A 21152-nucleotide genomic window follows, 5' to 3' on the forward strand; every position below is an offset into this window, starting at 1 on the left:
TACCTGTTTCCCGGTTACAAACAGCACGGAGTCATTCAGTTGGTTGACTTTTCGGGAAACGGGATCGGATTTGCTCAGGCTGAAGTTTGCATGTGGATAAAAGGACCTTTGAAGAATCACCTGGGAAGAAGGAGGAATCGGATGACATATGAGGGGAAATCAGTCTGCTCTGAACATCAACAACATACAGTAAATATACATTTAAAACACCAAAAGAACAACATGCAAAGTCTGAACACATTCACTATTTCAGGGTGCCTTAGACCGTCCATGTTTAGATAGGATTCACAATAAACTAGTTTTGGATGGAATGCACAACAAGGGACTGCACAGTGGCAGAGTTGCTGCCGAGAGCACCAGGGATCCAGGTTCGATCCTGACCACAGGAGCTGCCTGTATGGAGTGTGTACATTCTCCCTGTGACCGCGTGGGTTTTCTCCACATCCCAGAAATGCAGGTTTGAAGGTTAATCAGCTTCTGTAAATTGTCCCTAATGTGTAAGATAGCACTAGTGCACGGATGATCGCTGGTCAGCGCAGACTTGATGGGCCGAAGAGCCTGTTTTCACACTTCCAACTAGACTAAACTCTGTTCTACTTTTCACTCATGTTAGACACATTCTAAAGTCTGAAAGTTATATCAGAACACAATAGTATTGGTTTTGGTTTATTATCGTCACGTGTACTGAGTTTACTAATAATAATAAAAGTTTATTATGTAATTTATTATATAACTATTTTACAAAATAAAATTGTTACACTGATAATATTAGTGGCTTTGCCAATGTAAGATAATCATGGTTTAAAGCTAGAGTCATAATGGCAGGAAACAGGTCCTTCTGCCCAACTTATCCATAGCAACCAAGTTGCTTACTTGAGCTACACCTTACTTGCCTGCACTTGGCACACATCCCTCCAAACCTTTTAGATTAGATTAGATTAGATTATTTAATGACCACACAGTCAAGCTGGTGGAATTCAGGTTCAGTACAGGATGTTACAAGGTAGGCTGATTCCCATCAAACATAACATCTTTCTTATCTGTGCTCCTGTCTAAAGGTCTCCTTCATCCTCCTGCATTTCAAAGAACAAAGTCCTAGCCTGCGCAACCTCTCCTTATAGTTCAGAGCCTCCAGTCCAGGCAACATCCTTGTAAATCTTATCTGCACCCTTTCCAGCTTAAACATCCGTGTGAATCTTCTCTGCACATATTCCAGTTTACCGCTCCCTCCCGTTGAGGGAGATAGGAAACGGGTTAAAAAGCAAGATTTTAGGGTTGGTAATCTCCAGATTGCTCCCAGTGCCATGTACTAGTGAGGACAGAATATGCCAGAAGCAGAATATGTCAGATGAATTCATGGCTGAGGAGCTGGAGCAGGGGCAGGGATTTTGAGTCCTTGGATCATTGGTATCTTTTCAACCGTGACTAAATGGTAGAGTAGACGCGATGGTCATAATGTTATAAGTGATAGTAGAATTCGGCCATTCGGCCCATCAAGTCTACTCCGCCATTCAATCATGGCTGATACATCTCTCCCTCCTAACCCCATTCTCCTGCCTTCTCCCCATAACCTCTGACACATACTAATCAAGAATCTATCTTTCTCTGCCTTAAAAATATCCACTGACTTGGCCTCCACAGCCTTCTGTGGCAAAGAATTCCACAGATTCACACCCTCTGTCTAAAGACATTTCTCTTTTACTCCTACCTAAAAGAATGTCTAATTCTGAGGCTGGCCTCTAGTCCTAAACTCTCCCACTAGTGGAAACATCCTCTCCACATCCACTATATCCAAGCCTTTCACTATTTTGTGTTTCAATGAGGTCCCTCCCTCATTCTTCTAAACCAAATTCCAACGAGTACAGGGCCCAGTGCCGACAAATGCTCATCATAGATTAATCTACGCATTCCTGAGATCATTCTTGTAATCCTCCTCTGGACCCTCTCCAGAGCCAACGCATCCTTCCTCAGATATGGTGCCCAGAATTGCTCGCAGTATAACATCACGATGGGCCGAATGGTCTCATTCTGCTCCGATGACTTATGAACTTGTAACCTCAGCAAGGGAGGAATGCAAAGGTTTAGTCCAGGTTAACAAAATAAGAACAATTGACAATGGGAGAAGTTAATAATGTTCCGAACCCAGTTTTGCTACGTAACTCAACCACTGAACACTTGCCAAAAGCTCGGGATGAAGAGGCTACCTGGGTTACATATGACATAGAACGATGCAGCATCAGAACAGACCCTTCCGCCCACTATGTCCACTGATACGACCGCAGTTACGCCGAAGAGCAAATTTGTGGACAGATTTCTGCTCAGTGCAAACCATTGGATAGTAATTGTGGAGAATTACATTCACCCTCGTATTAATTGAGATACTGCCGTTGTAAATGGTTCTGCCTTAGAATTCCTTTGAATTATATTTAGGAGAATTTTATAGCCAGCATGCAGGAATGCTGACAAGTGTTAACAAGTATCTGCAGATCCTTGTCCCAAGGTGCAACTTCGTTGGACTCCTTCTCTGAGCCGTCCTCTGCTGACCTCTCACTGCTGATATAAAGTCCTCACCGGGAGAGAAGGGGTGGGTGGCGTTTCGTGTCGAGACCCTTCTTCACACTGAGAATCAGGGGAGAGGGAGTAGAGATAATAGAAGGGTAAAGTGTGACAAAGAGAGATCAAAGCAGATGATGATATGGAAATGTAGAATGGTTCATTGTTAGCTGAGAGGAAGGTGACAACGCGGCCTGCAATCACTAATATTTAATCAGAAAGACAGTGGAACTAGTCGGAGAACTAGGATGTGGGAGGGACAAAAAGAGAGGGAATGCAAGGGAGTTAGAGACATCAATATTCATACCGCTGGGTTGTAAGCTGACCCAGCAAAATATGATTAAGAAGGAACTACAGATGCTGGAAAAATCAAAGGTATCTGAGTCTGAAGAAGGGTCTCGACCAGAAACGTCACCTATTCCTTCGCTCCATAGATGCTGCCTCACCCGCTGAGTTTTTCCAGTATTTTTGTCTACCAGCTATATATGCTTCAATTTGCGTTGGGCCTCACTCTGACAGTGGGGGGGGGGGCCCAGGACAGAAAGGTCAATACGAGAATGGGAGGGGGAGTTAAAGTGTTTAGTCAATTGGGAGATCATGTAGGCCTGGGCGGACTGAATGAGGTGTTCAGCTAAACTATCGCAGGCTCGGCATCTGCAGCCCCTTCTCACACATAAAATCCTCACCTCCATCAAGACCTAACTGAGTGGCCCGTCAAATCCACCCCTTGCCTGTTGCTTCCCAAGGGAATTCCTATCCCGCGGAGGGGAAAGACTTCCTCAACTTGTCACGTCTGTGCTTACAGCCATCTCAGAGGGATAAGTGGACAAGCCAAACGTTTGAATAGGAACGTGGAAGCAAGTCGTCCCGGGGGAACTCAGCTTGCTTCCCGTCATTGTTTGAATCCCTTTCACCTTGTTTTCCCATGGACTAACCTCTAGTTAGTGTTTACATTCTTTACGACTGACTTCCAAGCCTAACAGCATCAGCACCCAGCAGACACTTCCACGGTCCCCTTATCTTGTTTTGCGATTGCCTGCATCATTGTCCTACGCTGCCAGTCAGTGAAACTGCTTGAATCTTTACTCTGCCAAACCCATCTCCAATTACTTCTCACCATGCCCAGCAGCTCACAATTAATCACCTACACCAGCCCTGTGGCCGCTTCACCGGTTCCGCTGCATTTTTCTAGTAGTTTTCCAACAGGGACGCATATTAATGGGTTTTCATTCTGCGGTACTTCACCAACATCCCAAAATAGCACCGAATCACATTGGACGTTGTTCAAATGGCAGTAAATAGAGAGCAAAACCTTCAATTCCTAGTTTGATTGAATTGGTTGAAAGGCACAGCAAGAAAACAGGCCCTTCGACCCATCGGATCCATGCTGACCATCGATTCCCCCATTCCACTAGTTCCACGTTATCCCACTTTCTCATCCACTCCCTACGCACTGGGGGCAAAACAACCTACAAACCTGCCCGCCATTGGGATGTGGGAGGAAACCAGAGCACCCAGAGGAAACCCACACGTCCGAGGGAGAATGTGCAAACTCTATTGAAACAGCACAACAAGGTCAGGATCAAACCTGTGTCTCTGGCATTGTAGAGGCAGCAGTTCTAGTGCTGTGCTACAGTGCTGCCCATATCAGATGACCAGAAGTCAAAATAATTCCATTCTTTCCAGCTACCTCAACTCAAAAAGGTACCTCAACCAATCTTTGTACAGTAGGAAAGTCATTGTAGTAGAATCTCCAAACAGGTTGTGTTCTGGCAAAGAGGAACCTGATAGCAGGTAGATGGGACTAGGGGAAAATAATTGTTCGGCACGGACTTGTAGGGCCGAGATGGCCTGTTTCCGTGCTATAATTGATATATGGTTATATGGTTAACCTGTTTAAAAAGAAAACCTATTGGCAACGAAGCGGGCTGCCCAGACCATAATCATCTCCCTGGGCTCCTAATGCACATACAGAAAAATAATTGAACCACGACCCATTTGTGCAAAATGTTTCACTTCTGTTGTGAACATCAGTCACTTTCCTTCTTCATTGTTAAGCTTGGGCCTCATGCGCTATTTTTTGATACGTCTCGTTCATAGTTACTGGACCAACAATCCAATAGGTTTCAGGAAAATAGTCTACAGTGTACAAAAACCACATCGCTCCATTCCCTCAGAGCAGTTTATTTTGGCCACACTGCTCCGTAAACTGATTCCCATTGTGAACATACGCAAAACCACAGCACCAGAATAGAACAGAGATGATTGAATGACTGGAGATGGCGTGGTGGGTAAGCAGACTTTTGATGTAGGTGGGGGCAAGCCCGTTAAGGGCTTTGTAAACATAAAGAAGGATCTTGAAATTTATTCGGAACCGCACTGGGAGCCAGTGGAGAGAGGCCAGGATCAGGGTGATGTGGTCCCTTTTTTGGCTGCCCGTCAGGAGTCTCGCTGCGGCGTTTTGGACCAGTTGCAGGCGGGACAGGGAAGATTGGCTGGTGCCAGTGTAAAGGGAGTTGCAGTAATCGAGGCGGGAGGAGATATATGTGTGGATGATCTTTTTTATTCGGTTTTGATCACCCTGCTATAGAAAGGATGTTGTTAAGCTGGGAAGAGTGCAGAGATGATTTACGAGGATGTTGCCAGAACCCGATGGTCTGAACTATAGGGAGAGGTTGGGCAGGCTGGGACTTTATTCCTTGGAGCACAGGAGGATGAGGGGTGATCTTTTAGAGCGGTATAAAGTCATGAGGGGAATAGATAGGTTAAGTGCACAAAGTCCTTTACCCAGTGTAGGGGAATCAAGAACCAGGGGACATAGATTTATGGTGAGAGGAGAAAGATTTCAGATGAACCTGAGGGGAAACTTTTTCACACAGAGAATGGTGGATAAATGGAATGAACTGGCAGAGGAGGTAATTGAGGCAGATGTTATCACAACTTTTAAAAGACATTTGGTCAGGTACATGGATAGGATAGGTTTGGAGGGATATGGGCTAAATGCAGGCTATTGGGAATAGTGTAGATAGGACATCTTGGTCGGCGTGGGCAAGTTGGGCCGATGGGTCTGTTTCTATGCTGTAAGACTCCATGACTACAGATCTCCCCTTAGCTCCAATGCTCCAGAGTAAACAATCCACCTTTGTCACCTCTCCTTCTAGCTAATACCTTCCAAGTGGTATGTTTAATGTTGTTACAGTGGTAAATATTCAATACAGGCAGATGAGAGCATCGTGGGGCTGGTTTACTGCCTTTAGCACAGCAGGAAGGATAATGCATCAGGCAGGGGACTCATTATTGCATAAGCTTTAGGTATCCTGTTTGTCTGGGTCAGTGTTCCAGTCACACAGACTGCTCAGAGCTCTAACACACTCACAAACAGCAACCAAGACAGAGAGACACACACAAATTTAATCGGCTCACCTCGGAAATACAATTGCAGCAGAAGGCACTGATTTCCTTTGTTAAATTTCCATTTTCACTGTACCACGGTACATGTGACAATAAACTAACAAATACAGTGCAGTGGCACAGCAGTAGAGTTGCTGCCATACAGCGCCAGACACTCAGTTCAATCCTGACAACGGGTACAGAGTTTGTACATTCTCCCCTTGATTTGCAAAGGCTTTTCTCCAGCATCTCCGGTTTACTCCCACACTCCATTGATGTGCAGGTTTGTAGGCTAATTGGCTAGATAAACTTCTAAATTGTCCCTTGTGTGGGTGGGATAGCGTTAGTGTGTGGTGATCGCTGGCCAGCCCGGACTCGGTGGGCCGAAGGGCCTGTTTCTGCGCTGTATCTCAAAACTAAACTAAAGTAAACAAAAGAAAATATCTCCATGACTTTATGTGTGCGCGATTTAACGACAGCCCAGAGAATAGGATAGCAACAAGTAAATATGCTCTGTGTTTGGAACTGATTGTACTCCAAGCAAAACAAAAAATAAATCTTCCACACTGAGGGCACTATCTCAAAGTCTCATCACAATCTTCTATACAGGCCGGGCCCCCAAGCCACCATCACCTCACAAAGTCAAAACTTTCCACATCATCTCAGTGATAATAAGGGTCCTGTTACGCTGTGGGACCAGAGATCACAGGGTGAGATCCCACAACATCGTGGTAAGATTAATTGAAGGGTTGACTAGCTCGGCAAAAATAACCACAAAACTCAAGTGTTTTATTAAAGACTTGCATTTCAGTAGCATTTCAGGAGATAAGGAGGAATTGCTTTAGTCAGAGGGTGGTGAATCTGTGGAATTAATTGCCACAGACAGGTGTGGAGGCCACGTCAATGGATATTTTTAAAACGGAGATTAACAGATTCTTGATTTGTACGGGTGTCAGGGGCTATGGGGAGAAGGCAGGAGAATGGGGTTGAGCAGGAAAGTTAGATCAGCCATGACTGAATGGTGGAGTAGACTTGATGGGCTGAATGGCCTAATTCTATTCCTGGCATGGATTTGTACACAATATCCTTTCCGTCAGCTTGATGCCCCAACCTGCAGCATGCCACTAACAAAGTTGTGTGTATGTTAAACAGCTTTTACCTGTAAAATCCTCCCATCTGATGTCCCAAGATGAGCGACAGTGGAATTTTGAATCACGGTTACATAGATGGAAGTCAATATGGTATCATCGAGTTCACCATCAAATCGATCCAAGCGGATAAAAGCATGCCAGATCCTGGTCGGCTTGTTCACACAGTCTCTCCCATCCTGGAAGGAAAAGAAGGAGCAACTTCAGATATTGTACGGTTGGGAACAGGGAGAGGATACTTCAATGTGGGCCAAAGGGCAGGAGGGGGAAAGGCAATGTTTCTCAATGAGTCACAGAGAGATCCAACACAGAATCAAAATCGATAGCCCAGCAAGACGGGGGGGGGGGGGGGGGGGGGGGGGGTACAGTGGCGCAGCGGTAGAGTTGCTGTTTCACAACGCCAGAGACCCAGGTTCAATATGACTACGGGTGCTGTCTGTACAGAGTTTGTCCCAGTGGGTTTTCTCCGGGTGCTCCATTTTCTCCCACACTCCAAAGAAGTACAGGTTTGCAGGTGAATTGGCTTCGGTAAAATTGGAAATTGTCCCTAGTGTGTGGGATAGTGCGGACTCAGTGGGCGGAAAGACCTGTTTTCGTGCTGTCGAAAGTCTAAAGTCCACATCAGCCATCAACCATCCATTTAAACCACTCCCATATTAATCCCACTAATCATGAGGGAATGAAATTCATTGAGGGACAGCGGAAAGATAGATCTCAGGAGCACAAGATTTTGAAGGAAGAAAGGGAAACGTGCAATGATTTTTTGGCTACATCAAATTGGTGTCACATTGTAAGTAATGAGGTTTAGTTTTGATTCGAGACCTAGCATTAAAACAGGCCGCTCGGCCCACCAAGTCCATGCTGACCATCAATCACCTGTTCACACCAGTTCTATATTATCCTAGTTCCTCATCCACTCCCGACAAATGAAAAGCAATTTTACAGAGGCCATTTAGCCTACAAACCCGCACATCTTTGGGATGTGGGAGGAAACCGGAGCACCCAGAGGAAACCCACGCGGTCACGGGGAGAACGTGCAAACTCCACACAGACAGCACCAAAGGTACCGGATCGAACCCGGGTCTCCGGTGCTGTGAGGCAGCGGATCGAACAGCTGTCTAGTTATTTCTTCAGTATCAGTGGCATTTGTTGAAAAAAACTTGGCTGATGCACTGAAAACGATAAAAAGGCACAATCTTGGCACAAACACAGAGGACTGGAAAATCTTTTGTGAAGCACAACCATCAAGAGTATGTGTTTGTCACATGCACCGGATATGAACCGGAACAATGACGTTCTTACTTACTGCAGCTTCACAAACTACCAACCCACCCACTCCCTCTTTATACCGCTAAATAAGTCCATACGGTTTAGGTGATCTTATCCTCAGCTCCACATACACGACTTTCCCCTAATAACCCTCACAACTCCATTGTGCATCAAAAGTCCAAATAGGAGGAGACAGGGTGGTGCAGTGGTAGATTTGCACGGTGACACTGGTTCGATCCTGACTACGGGTGCTGTCTGTAGGGAGTTTGTACATTCTCTCTGTGAGGTTTTTTTCCCGGGTCTCCAGTTTCCTCCCACATTCCATAGACGTTCCAGGTTCGTATGTTAATTGGCTTTGGCAAAAAGTTTAAATTGTCCCGAGTGTGTAAGATCGTGCTGGTGTACAAGGTGGTCACTGATCGGTGCAGATATGGTGGACCGATGAGCCTGTTCACACACTGTATCTCTAAACTATGCCAAAGGATGATTTTTGATTTCTCTTAAAGCAACAAAAATTAAAATCACTGGGAGATGAGCGAGTAAGTGGGATTTGAATTCCTATTTTCTGTATCATTAGTCCATGTTTCAGATTACCCCGAATATCACCCCCATGCCACCAGATCTGTACATACACTACCAGGCCAGTTGATATTGTTTGTGTGGTTCTGCGATGCAGAGTAAACATATGCAGCCAGCATGCTAGTGCTTCAACCACCACCTCAGTCTCACAGCAGTGAGGCAAGGAGGTCAGATGGATGTTGGATGCAACCCACAGCACGAGCTGAGTTAGTAGACCTCGTTACGACCATGGTATCAGCTGCAATTAGGGGAGGCACAGTTACGCAGCAGGTACAGCTGCTGCCTCACACCACCAGAGACCCAGGTTCGATCCTGACCGCGGGTGCTGACTGTGTGGAGCTTGCAGGTTCTCCCTGTGACCACGTGGGTTTCCTCCAGGTGCTTCTGTTTCCTCCCACATTCCAACGACTGGGTGTCAGGGGTTAAGGGGAGAAGGCAGTAGAATGGGGTTGAGAGGGAAAGATAGTTCAGCCATGATTGAATGGCAGAGTAGACTTGACGGACCGAATGGGCTAATTCTGCTCCTACAACTTATGAACATGTCATAAAGGTTTGTAGATTAAGTAGCTTCTATAAATTGTCCCTAATATGTGGGATGGTAAAGTGGGATAACAAGGTGATCAATGGTCAGCATGGACTCAAAGGGCCGAAGGGCCTGTTTCCACGCTGTATATTTTAACTAAACGAGCCGCATCGGCATGGGGTACACAGATGCCTTCGGACACTGGATAGAACAGTGAATTTCTTCTGACTAAAATGGAACAGCAAGTAAGTACATTTCTACAAAAGTCAGTTTTAAAATCCATCGCCGTTAGCGAATCTGAACACATCCTACGCCAGAGACTGGAGCACAACGATTCTGGCTGGCACTCCTGCAATGTACTGTGGGAAAAAGAGTACTGACTTTACAAACTTTTGAGTGAGATATCGAATCAATATGTCCCTGTCAGTGACGTTTTGTTCACACGGTCCTACAATAGTTCCCAAGACACTACTCTGAAAAGCCTGACATCTTGCTCAGTATCTACATCGCCAGAACCCTACACTGCAGAAACTTTGGGCAGCACAGTAGCGCAGCGGTAGAGTTGCTGCCTTACAGCCCCAAAGATTCCGGTTCGATCCTGACTACGGGTGCTGTCTATACAGAGTTTGCACGTTCCATCTGTGACTGCGTGGGGTTTCTCCGGGTGCCAACGACTTACAGGTTTGTAGTTTAAATGGCTTCTACAAACTAACCCTGGTGCGTGGCCTGTGAAACTGCGTTAACACAGAATTAGTGTACGGGTGATCATTGGTCATCGCGGATTCAGTGGGCCGAGTGGCCTGTTTCCACACTATATCTCTGAACTAAACTAAATGAGCGGGTCAGGCAGCATCTGAGGAGGAAACGGACAGGCAACATTTTGGGTCAGGACCCTTCAGTCTGAATTAGGGTCCCTACCCTGCCCGAAACCTTCATCCAAGATGACACCCAAACTAGACGACTCTTTGTGCTACTCACAGAAGTGGATCTGCAATCATGTATTACAATCGCTCCACTCTTTTTAGTTGTACACTGTGGACGGCTCGATTGTGATCATGTATTGTCTTTCCGCTGACTGGTTAGCGCACAACAAAGGCTTGTCACTGTACCTCAGTACGTGTGACAATAAACTAAACTCAAAACTCAAAAAGATCACTAGCCAGTCAGAGGAAGGGTCCATCACCTGCCCACTTCCTCCATAGAGGCTGCCTGACCCACTGAGTTCCTCCAGCAGTTCCTCATATCCCCACGCCCTCGTGATGCACCATACCCTCTGGGTGAAAACACTCTCAGCTGTGCATGAGTTGGCAACAGCCAACACCCTGAACCTGGAGAACATCTCTTCATTACCAGTTCCAGCACACACTTGCCAGCTTTCCATAAACAACTATCAAAGCATTTTAGACATTAAAACCAATTATGTCCTGCTCGATTTCCCCCTTCACCAACACACCTTTCCACCCAACTCACCATTACTTTATTCAGCTATCTTTACACTATTGAGACAAAGCACGGCAACAGGCCCTTCACCCCACCGAGCCCACGCCGACCCACGCGGTCACAGAGAGAACGTACAAGCTCCGTACAGACAGCCACCCATAGTCAGGATTGAACCCGGGCCTCTGGCGCTGTAAAGGGCCTGTCCCACTTAGGCAATTTTTAGGTGACTGCCGACGACTGTCATAGCCGTAGCAGGTCGCCGAAAAACCGCTGACTGGACCCCCCCTTCGACATAAAATTTGAAATAGAATCGTTACTTTAACAACAAAGGAAAATCGAAGTCAGCATTGGCGACAATCTACGTTAACCTGGCAACAACTACGACAGCACCTACGTCAGGATAAGTCAAGTTACGCTCATTGGCACTGTCGCAGATTGTCTCCAAAATTTTTCAACATGTTGAAAATCCAGCGGTGACCAGAAAGACACTACGACTCTTTGGGCGACTGAGGAGACTACTCACAACCATACAGGCGACACCCCGGCAACCATGTGGCGGCAGCCTAGTCGCCTAAAAATCGCCTAAGTGGGACAGGCCCTTTAGGCAGCAACTCTACCGCTGCGCCACCGTGCTGCCCTCTTGTATGCAGGCTCTGCCGACTATTTCTGTACACCGCTAATCGAGGATGTGCTCGGGTATGGGAACACTATATGCAAGAATATTTATCTCACTGTGTGTTTGCACATGTGACAATAAAAGCATAATTGAACCATTGTCATTCCATTCTAATAATTCTCTCATGTATCCCCCAGAGATAGGCCTCCCCGTGTAGTCTTCTCCCTGCTGGGCCGACATAACAACCTTCAGTGGTTCATGCACTAGGATGGCCACATCCCCTTGTGCCTCAGCTTTGCAACCTCTCACTTTAAATAGCACCCGCTTCTTGATGTGTAGGAGACTCCAGTTCCCATGGATAAGCAATACTTGGCACTGTTGCTTACAGTAGGTGTGAGGTTGGGGAGTGATCTTTGAAAGTTTTTTTTTTAAAAGAGATACAGCATGGAATCAGGCCCTTAATCTCACCGAGTCCATGCCGACCATCGATCGCCCGTTCACACTCGTTCTGTGTTATCCCACTCTCTCATCCACTCCTTACGCACAATTTTACAGAGGCCAATTAATCTCCAAACACACGTGTCTATGGGATGTGGGGGGAAAACGGAGCCCCTGGGTGGAAACTCGAGTGGTCACAGGGAGAATGATCAATCTCCACACAGAATCAAGTACACAGGACAAGATGTTAAGAAGTCCCTTGTGCCAATAGGTGGGGAGCATTTCACGACATTCGTTGACTGTTGAGAGTGGTAGACGCTCAACATCGGTGGGGGGCGGGGGGGGGGGGGGATACGTATATCTTGGCCTGGGTAACCTTCAGGACAGTTGGGCACAGGACACATCATCAGTAGTGTACCCTTGCATCACTGGGTGTTTCGGCCTTTTAACACTATACACCCTCCACAAGGGCGGCCCGCTGCAGGATGATCAGCCCTCAGCGCGTGTCCCGTGTCAAACCATCCCAAAGATTCACCCTGACGTACTTGGGGCCCAGCATGGGTCTTTCCGCTTGAGCCAAATCCACCGGCTGCTTCTTTCAGCCGCCTCTGAGAGTGATCTTATGGTCTTCCGCAGAGCCTGACCGTGGATTCCAAGCTCCTTCAGCAGTCTGATGGTAGATGACGCAACAAATCCTCTGCATCCCACTTCAACTGGATAGACTTTGGTGTTCCAGCCACGCTGCGTTGCCTCTGCTGCAAGCTCTGCGTAGCGCAGCTTCTTACGCTCACAGGCCTCCTCAACAGAGTTCTCCCATGGAACTGTGAGCTCTATGATGTAAGCAATCTTCTGTGAAGGGGACCAGAACACCAAGTCTGGCCTGAGGTTGGTGGAAGCAATTTCAGGTGGAAAAATTAGTTGTTGGCCGATGTCCGCCAGCATCCTCCAGTCGCGGGCCCTGCATAGGTTTCCTTCTTCTGATCTGGTGGAAGGATGTTTAGATGTTTTCTGTCCTTCTCGGACAAAGGTTGTTGCCCTTGGGGGGGGGGGGGGGGGTTGCTTGCTCTCGGAGGCAAGGAGTTGGTCGCACACCGCCTGTTCTCAAGGGCTGATGCCAGGCTTTTTAGTACCTGATTATGCCGCCACGTGTATCTCCCTTGCGTGAGGCTGGTCTTGCAGCCTACCATGATGTGTTTGAGGGTCGCTGGAGTTGGGCAGAGGGCACAGGTTGGATCCTCGCCGTGCCACTGATGGAGGTTCTTTGGTGATGGAAGCACGTCATAAGTCGCACTGATGATGCAGCTGATCTTGCTTGCTTCCATTTCCCATAGTTCTTTCCAGCTGATCTTCCTCCGCTCCGCACCTTCCCACTGCATCCATTGCCCCTGTTTGGCAAGAGAGACCGCCTTTGCACTTCTTGCGGCCTCCTCTTGTCGCCGCACCTCCTCGACCACCAATGTCCTCCGCTCTGATGTTGTGGCCTTTCGCCAAGTTGGTTTACTTGTCGTAAGGCCAAAGACTCCTCTTCCCTGCTGGACTTGCCCCACGATGTCTTTGTGTCTCAGGGCTGATGAAGCTTGCTGTACTGCATCAGATGGTGTCCACTTCCGGCCAGTTACTAGGGGCGGCGCAACAGCACTGATGGTCTTGTCTCTAGAGTCCCTCAGTGTCATCTGGAGTCTTACTTTAGAACACTTGTATTCCTCTGTTAGACTAGTGAGAGGTAGTTCCAGGACCCCTTTGCCATATAGGCCGATGTTAGTTAGACATCGTGGGACCCCGAGCCATTTCTTCGCGTATGAAGTTATGGTTCGCTCCATCTTCTCCACAGTTGTTATTGGGGCTTCATAAATGGTCAGTGGCCACATTGTCTGAGGAAGGAGTACAAACTGTAGGCACCAGAGCTTCAGTTTCCCAGGCAGTAGGGTCTGATTGATGTTCTCCAGGCCATTGACAATTTCTTGCCTTAGTTGTTGCACCTGCTCTTTGTCCTTGAGACTTGCGTTGTACCATCTGCCCAGGCTTTTAACTGGTTGCTCAGACACTGTTGGTATTGGGTCGTCACCGATGCAGAACCTTGTGTCTCTAAGCACCCCCTTGACTATGGAGATGCTTTGAGATTTACTTGCTTTGATTTTCATTCGGGCCCACTTGATGTTCTCCTGCAGCTTTCCAAGTAGCCGCTTGGTGCATGCTGCAGTAGTAGTGGTTAGTGTTGTCATGTCGTCCATGTATGCCCTGATGGGTGGCAGTCGGAGCCCAGCCCTGGTTCGTTCACCGCCCACCACCCATTTTGAGGCCCTGATGATGACTTCCATGGCCATTGTAAAGGCGAAGGGTGAGACTGTGCAGCCTGCCATGATGCCTACTTCCAAACGCTGCCATGTTGTACTGAAGTCAGCTGTTGTGAAGCACAGCTGCAGGTCTTGGAAATAGCTCTTGACCAGTGTGGTGATGAGCTCTGGTACATGGAAAAAGGCAAAAGATTCCCAAAGGAGTTCATGGGGAACTGAACCAAATGCATTGGCCAGATCGAGGAAGATCACATGTAGGTCTTTCTTGTCCTTCTTAGCTGCTTGGATCTGGTGCCAGATCATGCTTGTATGCTCCAAGCAGCCCGAAAATCCTGGAATTCCTGCTTTCTGTACAGATGTATCAATGTACTTGTTTGTTACCAGATAGGTGGACAGCCTTTGTGATACAATGCTGAAAAAGATTTTTCCCTCTACGTTGAGGAGACATATTGGCTGGAATTGGCTGATGTCTGACGCATCCTTTTCTTTAGGTATTAGCACGCCACCGGCCCTTCGCCACGGTTTAGGTATTGTTTGCTTCTTCCACACCACCCTCATGAGCTTCCATAGAAAGCGTAACACATCCGGTGCGTTCTTGTAGAGCTTGTATGGTACTCCGTTTGGCCCCGGAGCTGATGCTGCTCTTGCTCGCCGGACAGTGTTCTCTACCTCTTTCCATCTCGAAGGGCTGGTGTCCAGGTTGAATTCAGGTAGTTGAATAGGCGGGATGTCATGTGGGATGACTAACTGCTCATGCCTTTTCGTGTCTTGGTGGGCCTTTTCCAGGTGTTCCTCCAATTCCCGTTTTGATGTTTTCAAAGCCACTTTTTTCCTTTGCGAAGAGGTCTTTGATGAACTTGAAAGGGTCTTTGTAGAACCATGTTCTTGTGTGTTCTTTCTTCTTGCGAAGTTTCCTCAAGTTCTCTGCTTTTCGCAAGGTTGCCAATCGGCTCTTGATGTCCTCTTGGAGTAGCATGAGACCTTCTCTCTCTGCGTCAGTTGCTTTTTTCCATTGCTTTTTCAACTGTCTCCTCTCTCTGAGTAGCCTCTCGATCTCCTGCTGCCTCCTGGACTTGATTGGTGTTGGTAATTTCTTTCCACCTCTCCCTTTACTCACCCCAAACCGTTCTTCTTCGTAGCTGTAGATTGTGTTGCCCATCCTTTCAAGCTTTTCCACTGCTGTGCCCGCTTGTTGCTCCAAGATATGTATAAGGTCACTGTTGACCGTCTCCCACTCTTTCTTTTCAACAGCTTTGGGTCATTTCACTCCAGGTTTGTGCCCTTTGATCTTTCCCTCCAATGGAGGTCTTTGTAGTTGTTGCGTGGGCTCCTCCACCGGCATTTCTGTGCTTTTATCACCCTCTTCAGTGACATGTGTGCTGATGCTCTGCGAACTTTGGTTTGCGTCCCGTCGCTGTGCTTCACTCGACTGATTTGACCGGTTGCTTCGTAAGAAGTATTGGTCAATGTGAGGCCCATGTCTCTGCTCTCTCAAGCACTTTTTCTTCCCTTGGTGGATCTTCAAGCCCTTCACTGATGTTATTTTCTCCCAACCACAAATGCACACCTGAAGCTTGTGTCCCGCAGCTGTTGTGGATGTCTCATGTGCCATGCTCTCCTTGTCCGTAGTCGTTTCCGTTCCTGGGTCTGTAACCGTGTTATCAATCGGTGAGCCATCTTACGCCCCCGCTCTCGCAGGCTCCAGGGGTATTCTCTTTAGTTTACTTTTAGTAGCATTTAGCGGGTGTCTCCAACTAACTGAAACAGCGTTGGGGACTGCTGTCATGCGTAGCTAGCCAATGACGGCCCCAGTGGGGTCTGTTCACTCCTGTCAGCTGTCTCTCGAAGCTGTCACGTGGACTTTCCCATGTTGTCAGCTGTCCTTTCACAGCAGTCACTGGACGAGTCCAGATTATCAGAATCAAATACACAGGACAAGATGTTAAGAAGTCCCTTGTGCCAATAGGTGGGGAGCATTTCACGACATTCGTTGACTGTTGAGAGTGGTAGACGCTCAAACAGTACCCGAGGTTAGGATTGAACTCGGGGGTCTTTGGTGCTGAGACAGCAGTTCTACCGCTGTGCTGCCCATGAAAAGATGCAATAGATTTCAGAGAATTGATTCCGCACACTTAAATGCTTTTATTCTTGCCTTGTTCCTTGCTTTTTCCCACTTGAGGAAGAAAAATGGGATTAGTTCCTATTGTCTGAAGTGGATAATTGATATGGGAGATGCAGCTGGTAGAGTTGCTGACTCACACAGCTCAACTCTAGTGACCTGGGTTCGATCCTGACCTCAGATGCTGTCTTGAGTGGAGTACGCATGTTCTTTCTTGACTGAAGATAGACACAAAAATCTGGAGTAACTCAGCGGCACAGGCAGCATCTCATTCATTGTTCTATATCTCTCTACATCATCGTCTATATCTCTCGTTTCCCTTTCCCATGATTTTCAGTCTGAAGAAGAGTCTCGACACGAAACATCTTCCATTCCTTCTCTCCAGAGATGCTGCCAGTCCCGCTGAGTTACTCCAGCTTTTTGCATCTATCTTCCATTTAAACCAGCATCTGCAATTGTTTCCTACACATTCTTTGTTGGCCATGTTAGTCTCCTCCGAAGACTCCAGTTTCATCGCACATCCCAAAGATGTACGAATGGTGGGCTGATTAACCACTGCAAATTGCCTGTGGTCTCGAGGTGTCCCTGGTAGGATCTGGGGTGCTGGTGGAATGTGTGTAGAACAAATATGGCTTTGTTTTTTGGATTAGTACCAATAGATGCTTGTTGGTTGGCATGATTTAAGGGACCTAAAGGGCCTGTCCCACTTTCACAACCTAATTCACCACCTTTTTTACTCGTGGACATTTTTCATCAGGCTAGAAAAACGCCCCGACCTACTTGATGCCACGAGTACCTACGACTAGCAACACGACCTGCTACGACCTACCTACAACCTCGTGACGACCATGCTGCGAGTATGAGTCAAGGGCAAACTCGGCAGTGGCCGTGAATTAGGTTGTGAAAGTGGGACAGGCCCTTAAGTGTGGAATGTCTGCTCCAGATGACAGTGGGACATATTTATTGCTGTTCACCCTTAGTCTCCACTAGATTAAGTGCCTGCATAGCACAAAATACTAAATCAAATAGATGAAGCAGAAAGAATAAACAGGTTTTAATGGTTTATAGAAACACAAGACGGCACGTTTACCACACACTTCGCAACATTTCCAAACCTCGAAGTGCTTGCAATTTTGCGTGGACAAAAGCAAGAATGTCTTCAGATCCAGTGGGAATAACAGAGGATGGACTTCAATCTATGGAAGTACAAAGCTACGGAACGGAAACAGATTCTTCAGCCCATTAAGACGTGCCAACCAACAAGCATCATTGGCAGTAACCCTGGACTGTGTAAGTGCTGTGGAGCTGGTGTTGGTGAGTAGGCGTATCGCTGTGCGTGTGCGTGTGCGTGTGCGTGTGCGTGCGTGCGTGCGTGCGTGTGCGTGTGTATTATTGTAGAAGTTGGTGAGGGTTGTTGGGCACGTGCTGATCTCCCTCAGCCTTCGAAGGAAGGGAAGGCATTGGTGAGCTTTCTTGGCGATAGCTTCGATGTGGCCGTTCCAGGGCAAATTGCAGGTGATATTTATTCCGAAGAATTTGAAGCTTTTAATCATCTCGCATTTGGCACCATCAATGTATGCACGTGCATATTTGTTTGCGCTCGAGTGCATTGGTGTGAGTGTGTGCGTTGGTGTGATTGCGTGTGTTGGTGCATGTGAACATGCGCCTGTGCATGTGTTGGTGTGTTGGCGTGCCGATGGGCCTGTTGGTGTTGTGTTGGTGTACGAGTTGTGTGCGTGCATATACATGTATATTTACACATGCACGCATATATATATATTTACATATTCAATATTGTGTCAGCTCCCTTCTTGTTTATCAGCTAAGTAAAACAAACCAGCGACTAAACTTACTAAATGTTCAGAAACCCTGCAATCGGATTTCTCACTGGAGGAACATACTTTGTGGATAATGTAATAACTTCCAAATGCATCAAGCCAGAACATTCCTGGATTGAACTAACAGTGTCCCAGTAAGGAGAGATCCTTCGATAAAGCCATCCAACTACACAGCAGTCCGGCTGGCATGGTGTTCCACTTGCCTGCATTCTCCAAGCATCTCCCTCTCTCTCTCTCTCTCTCTCAAGAATTGAACCAACCCCTTGATCAGATATTTGGCCACTTGTGTCAACGTTTCCTCTTGTAGCTCAGTATTAAATTGCGTGCAGTAACGTTCATGTGAAAGACCTTGCCGGCATTTTATTACAACCACAGGACTGTATAAATTGTTACTACAGTGTTATCTCCGGCATGATTAGGTGCAATAAAGATTGCACGCAAGGCTAGTGACCAACAAAAACATTGTTTTTCAATTTGGTTGGTTAAAGCGGGCTCAACAAGAGCACCAGAAGCAGCCTACAAGATTTTGTTATATTCTTCCACAGGCTTCATTCATACTCTTCATGTTCATACATTCTAGGAGCAGAATTAGGCCATTCGGCCCATCAAGTCTGCTCCACCACTCAATCATGGCTGATCTATCTTTCCCTCTCAACCCCATTCTCCTGCCTTCTCCCCTGACACCTGTGCTAATCAAGAATCTGTCAATCTGCGCCTTAAAAATACCCAATGACTTGGCCTCCACAGCCGTCTGTGGCAATGAATTCCACAGATTCACCACCCTCGGACGAAAGATATTCCTCCTCATCTCCTTTCTAAAGGCACGTCCTTTTATTCTGAGGCTCTGGCCTCTTGTCCTAGACTCTCCTGCTGGTGGAAACATATTTTACTGCCTGTCCCTGGTTACTTCAGATGTCTTGTTAGATTTAGCTCTTAGGGCTAACGGAATCAAGGGATATGGGGATAAGGCAGGAACGGGATACTGATTGTGGATGATCAGCCATGATCATATTGAATGGCGGTGCTGGCTCAAAGGGCTGAATGGCCTACTCATGCACCTATTTTCTATGTTTCTATGTTTCTAAACCACTCACATCATCTACAGGTCATCTCCCACTCCTGACATTTCCTGAAGTATATTTTGAAATTCTCAAGTTGACATTTGCCAACCTCCACCTGGATGAAAAATGCCTCCTGATATACAACGAAACAATACGTGTTTATTTGTTAAGCTACTTGAATACTTGGGAACCAAGCCAAGGGGTAGTCCAGAATGTAGAAACAAGGAACTGCAGATGCTGGTTTACCCAGGAAATACACTAAATGTTAGAGTAACTCAGAGGGTCAGGCAGTATCCCTGGAGAACATGAATAGGTGACGTTTCAGGTCAGGACCCTTTCTCAGACTGAAGACGGGTTCCAATCCAAAATGGCACCTGTCCATGTACTCCAGAGATGCTGCCTAACCCGCTGAGGTACTCCGGCATTCTGTGTCCAAGGGATATTCCAATTTATTTGAAGGGACAGACCATCAGATCATCAAAGCCTTAAAGTTAAAAGTCTGAAACTCCCAACATGATGTCGACTTCAAACTTTTGTTATGGCGCATTCATGGTATGAATAATTGTATTACAGATAAAATAGATCCAGGGGGTATAGAGAATATTGTACTTCCATACATTCCTTTTCTATGCAGATAATACTTGTCCATGTGGAATCACTGGAGAAGGTCAAAAGCTATCACTGATCCCGCTACTAAAACAGGGAATGCAGTCGGAAGAGGTGTTCTGGAAAATCACAGTGAGGACATCTCTAGATCAGCTGTGGATTGTTCACAAGGAGGCAATGATGACCTGGAATGTATCTCCTCAGTGAGATGGAGAGCAGCGTTTATTTATAATGGCCAACCGCCCGTGAGGACCACTTTCTCCACCAAAGGAACACGAGGAATAGCTGGATCATTTGTCCAGTCTCGCTGCTAATCCAAATATTTACTCATTTGCCCTTTGTACACGGCTTCCAGCTCACTTATGCAGACAGTTTATCTCTCCTTGCTTCTGTCATCATAACCCTTAGAAGAAGGCTCAGCAGTGCGGTACTGACATCAATATTCACAGCCACTGTTCACTTGTTTAATGTCAGAAATGATGCATGACATCATTTTGTTTTTGAAGATGGATGTGATAAGGTTTCCATCCCCATCAAAAAGTCAAGAAACCTGGCACCCATCTATAAATCTCATTTATTGAATACATTTCAAAGTACAAGTGTACTTCATTTCCTTTGCGATAAATATCGTCATTCTAATGCCTTCTTAATTAGTTTTACGCCAAAGTGTATCCTGACCACATCCCGCCGTGCAACGCCATCCTCTCTGCAGTCTCTCTCTGTGAAGAATATTCTTCCTTTCGGTTCTTCCCAAAGTGAATAACTGTACACTTTCCCACATTACGTTCTCCCAGCCATCCATCCCTGTGCCTAATAACCTCATCTATACAGAAAGTGTAGAAACAAAAAAACTACACATGTTGGTTTATTAAATAAAACCGCAAAGTGCTGGAGTAACTCAGCGGGTCAGGCAAAACATTCTCCAGTGAACTCACATTCGTAGAAAAGGATGCATGGAATATATACCGTTTTATATACCGTTGCAACCATTTTATCTTGTAATACACCATAACATAAGTTTGAAGTCGAGATTATGCTACAAGGTTCAGACTTTTAACCTTAAGTCTTTAGTGATCTGATGGTCTGTCCCTTCAAATAAATTGGATTACCCCTTGGAAAGACACAGAGTGCTCAAATAACTCAGCAGGTCAGGCAGAATCTCTGGAGTACATGGACAGTGACATTTCGGGTCGGGACCCTTCTTCAGACTTCAGTTTGAAGAAAAGTCCCAAACCGAAACGTCACCTACCCATGTTCTTCAGAGATGCTGCCTGACCC

General features: G+C 46.6%; 1 protein-coding gene across 1 annotated transcript in view; it reads right to left on the minus strand.

Moving 5' to 3' along the window:
* mst1r (macrophage stimulating 1 receptor) overlaps positions 1-21152 on the minus strand; it is a 110827-nt gene that overhangs the window by 44970 nt on the left and 44705 nt on the right. Inside the window, exons 3-4 of the mRNA XM_033037066.1 lie at positions 7103-7270; positions 4-120 (exon numbers count right to left, since the gene is read on the minus strand). Of these exons, the coding sequence (XP_032892957.1) occupies positions 4-120; positions 7103-7270 (285 nt within the window). The remainder of the gene's footprint in view (positions 1-3; positions 121-7102; positions 7271-21152) is intronic.

The sequence above is a fragment of the Amblyraja radiata genome, chromosome 18 (genome assembly GCF_010909765.2).
Source record: "Amblyraja radiata isolate CabotCenter1 chromosome 18, sAmbRad1.1.pri, whole genome shotgun sequence".
Taxonomy (NCBI): domain Eukaryota; kingdom Metazoa; phylum Chordata; class Chondrichthyes; order Rajiformes; family Rajidae; genus Amblyraja; species Amblyraja radiata.